The sequence below is a fragment of the Amaranthus tricolor genome, chromosome 15 (genome assembly GCF_026212465.1).
Source record: "Amaranthus tricolor cultivar Red isolate AtriRed21 chromosome 15, ASM2621246v1, whole genome shotgun sequence".
Lineage (NCBI taxonomy): Eukaryota > Viridiplantae > Streptophyta > Magnoliopsida > Caryophyllales > Amaranthaceae > Amaranthus > Amaranthus tricolor.
Window position 1 is genome coordinate 16691905 of NC_080061.1, and position 4123 is coordinate 16696027.

The 4123-nt window shown below is 36.6% G+C and overlaps 1 protein-coding gene across 1 annotated transcript; it reads left to right on the forward strand.

Moving 5' to 3' along the window:
- Positions 1-1208: 1208 nt before the first annotated feature.
- Positions 1209-3746, forward strand: LOC130801095 (uncharacterized). Its single transcript, XM_057664856.1, has 5 exons — positions 1209-1970; positions 2012-2269; positions 2375-2508; positions 2612-2846; positions 2949-3746. Exons 1-5 carry the CDS (start codon positions 1209-1211, stop codon positions 3744-3746), a joined length of 2187 nt encoding a protein of 728 aa, XP_057520839.1.
- Positions 3747-4123: the final 377 nt, after the last annotated feature.

The following is a 4123-nucleotide window of genomic DNA, read 5'->3' on the forward strand; positions in this document are numbered from 1 at the left end:
TATTCCGGCTTCTCAGCCTGCACAACCTGATTATGATGCCATTATACAACAAAGGTTTGCGGATTTAGAAGCCCGGCAAATGGAGTTTAATAATCAATTATTGGAATCGATACGAAGAGGAAATGCTCAGACAGCCTATGACTATCATCAAAGGATGACTGAACAAATAACAAGAGAACGAGAACAATTTATGAAATTCCTTGAATCGCATTTCAATTTGAATCAACCCCCTCCTCCACCTCCTCAATGAATGATTAAAATATTTGTAATTTTTGTGACTTTGTAATAAACTTCTATTTTATATATAATATTTCAGCTCTTTTATTTTAATTTATTTGTTTTATGTGTATCTATTTTTATTTTAATATTATAACTAATACAAAATATATATAATTATAATTTATATGTATGTATATATATATATATATATATATATATATATATATATATATATATATATATATGTATATATATATATATATATATATATATATATATATATATATATATATATATATATATATATATATATATATATATATATATATACATATATATATACATATATATATATATATATATATATATATATATATATATATATATATATATATATATACATATATATTTATATATATATATATGTATATATATATATATATATATGTATATATATATATATGTATATATATATATATATATGTATATATATATATATATGTATATATATATATATATATGTATATATATATATATATATGTATATATATATATATATATGTATATATATATATATATATGTATATATATATATATGTGTATATATATATATATATATATATATATATATATATATATATATATATATATATATATATATATATATATATATGTACGGCTTCAAAAAAGCTGCAAAACAGCAGGCGACGAGATGGCTATCAAAGCTTGGTCGCCAACTCGGCGACGACAATATGGTCGCTATTTGGTCGCCATTCCTGGCGATAGCTTTTGGCGAGGAGCTGGTTGTCGCCATGGCAGACACGTGTTTGGCGATGGATAGATTGTCGCTGGGTGGTCGCCAATTTCATCAAAAAATATAGCGACGAAATGGCGTCCAATTTGATGTTAGCGACGAATGATAAGGCGACCACCACGAAGCCCTTCGCCATCCCGTCGCCAGGGTCACTTTTTGACCATTTAGCTATGAAATGGCGATGAAAAGCTATGTCGCCAATTCAATAGTTTTTTGTAGTGAAAGGCTTTGGGATACCCTTAGATCTCGGTTTTCCATTGTTAATGGACCTCGGATTCAACGGCTTAAATCATCTATTGCTCGTTGTGAACAAACGAAAACCATGTCAATTGCCACGTATTTTGGGAAATTGACAGCCTTATGGGAGGAATTGAATAATTACGAACCTTTGATTCAATGTTCCTGTTGTAATACCTGTACAGCAGGGAAAGAACATAAGAAACGAAGAGACAATACCCGCCTTCATCAGTTTTTAATGGGTTTGTATCCCGATAATTTTTCACAAACTCGTGCCCATATATTGTCTCAAGATCCCCTTCCAACTATCGATCGTGCTTATCAATTGCTTGTTCAAGATGAACGGGTTCGATTGACCACACCATTCCCGGAGGACAAACCGCCTCAAGCTGTTGGCTTTGCTGTCCGTACGCCACCAGGTCGGAATAGGTCCGATCAGCGTTCTTCTCCAGCGGGTGCGTCCTCTGACCAACGAGATAAATCAATTTTATTTTGCTCTCACTGCCGGGAGTCCGGCCATGTCATCTCTGGGTGCTTCGCATTGAATGGCTACCCTGAATGGTGGCCGCCTGGTTCTTCAAAGCAGCAATCAGGACCGTCGGGAAACTCAGGACGCTCAGGGCGCGGTAGACAGCCTCCGACCACCGCCAGGGGTCGTGGTGGTTATGTTAAAGCTCACGCCGTGGCTGCAGCAACACGGGTGGGTCTTCTCACCCGCCTATAGATCCGTCCTCTCCACAGGTTTTTTCACCAGATCAATGGAAAATCCTTGCTTCTTTTATTGGTAATACTAAAGTTTCTGATGATCGATTAACGGGTGAGTTTGATTGCAATTCTTGGATAATTGATACGGGGGCTTCTCGCCACGTTACTTGTAACGATTCATGGTTATTTGATGTTCATAATGTCACTTTTTTGGTGGGTCTTCCTAATGGAAAATTTGTTGTTGCAACAAAGGAGGGATCCGTTTATTTATCTGACAATCTAACCCTTAAACATGTGCTTTTTGTTCCGGAATTATGTTGTAATTTAATTTCAGTTTCGCAAATTATTGACAATTTGAAATGTACTGTTCAATTTACTCCTACTACTTGTGTTATACAGGACCAATTGAGGGAGCCGATTGGGACGAGCATTAGGAGGGATGGACTTTTCTACTTCGAGGGCGTTAATCCGGCGCAACAAATCTTGGTGAATGCGGTTTCCTCTACTTTGGATTTTATGGCACAAAAGGATGGGTCACCCCTTTGAAACAGTAGTGCAGCTTCTTCCTGCTGTCTCTAGTTGCGAGGGTAGTTTAAATAAAGTCTGTGATGTTTGTTTCCGTGCAAAATATTCTAGGGATAAATTTCCTTTGAGTGACAATAAGGCCTCTAGAATATTCGAAAAAGTTCATTGTGATTTGTGGGGTCTATATAGACACCCATCTTCTTGTGATGCACGATATTTTTTGACTATTGTTGATGATTTCTCGAGAGCTGTTTGGCTTTATTTAGTGATTGATAAAACCGAAGTGTTTAATATGTTTATGTCTTTTGTGGCCATGATTGATAGACAATTTTCTCAAACCATTAAAGTAGTTCAAAGTGATAATTGAACGAAATTTAATTGTTTACTGGATTACTTTAATGATAATGGGATCTTATTACAAACTTCTTATGTTGGGACACGACAACAGAATGGCCGGGTTGAACGAAAACATAAACATATCTTAAATGTTGCACGGGCTCTAAGGTTTCAGGCAAACTTACCAATTTATTTTTGGGGAGAAAGTGTTTTAACCGCTGCTCATCTTATTAATCGAACACCTACGCCTTTACTCCAAAATAAATCTCCCTTTGAAATTCTTTTTAACAAAACACCCTCATATGATACTATTCGTACCTTTGGGTGTCTTTTTTTTGCCCAAAACCAAAAGACGAACGGGGATAAGTTCGCTAGTCGGAGTCGTAAGTGTGTTTTTATGGGTTATCCTTTTGGTCAAAAAGGGTGGAAATTATTTGATCTAGATTCTAAGCAATTCTTTGTCTCTCGAGATGTGAAACTGTTTGAGGATGTTTTTCCCTTTCTTGATCCGGATGCTACAAATATTACTCCCGAACATATTGTCCCAATCCATAATCATGTTGATTACGATTTTTCTGATTGTTCAATTGATTGTCTGCCACATTCTAGCCCAAACATATCTCAGCCTAACACCACAAATGACACTCCTTATTCCTCACCAAATTTGTCCAGCCCACAACGAATGCCCCAATACCAAACTTCTAAACAGGCTGCCTTCATCCCTGATCCAACAATCACGCAGCCCACTTACACCATCCCGCCTAACCAGCAGCCCTTACATTCACAGCCCACTTCGTCACAGCCCACCTATTCCCCGCCCAATTCTTCACAGTCCGTTTCAGCCCAGCAGAACACTCAGCCCTCTGTCTCTAATCAGCCCATTTTTCGAAACCAACCCTTCCGTACCTGATCAGCCCATATCTTCATCCTCAGTACAGCCCACTGTTGATCAAGATCAAGGAGAAATGCAATTGGGTTGTGGTTTACGACACAAGTTTCCTAATGTTCGTCATAAGGATTATTTTACTCATACTATTTTACAGAAAAGTCCATCTTCTTCAACTGACTCGTCTAATAGGCATCCCTCAGGTATTCCCTATCCTATAGCACATTATATAAATTGTAACAGTTATTCTTTGCGTTATCGAAATTTTCTTGCAGCTATAATTTCAGGCAAAGAACCACAATCGTTTAAGGAGGACATGAAAGATGAAGGGTGGAAACGCTCAATGCAGGATGAAATACAAGCTTTGGAAAAAAATGGCACGTGGACTATGGCAGATCTTC

Bases quoted from the DNA above. Each gene is read 5' to 3' on its own strand.
- LOC130801095 (XM_057664856.1), top strand. From the start codon at position 1,209: ATGGCGATGAAAAGCTATGTCGCCAATTCAATAGTTTTTTGTAGTGAA. The intron at 1,971-2,011 runs GTGGGTCTTCTC...TCCTCTCCACAG, and splicing joins CCGTGGCTGCAGCAACACGG to GTTTTTTCACCAGATCAATG. The intron at 2,270-2,374 runs GTGCTTTTTGTT...TGTGTTATACAG, and splicing joins ACAATCTAACCCTTAAACAT to GACCAATTGAGGGAGCCGAT.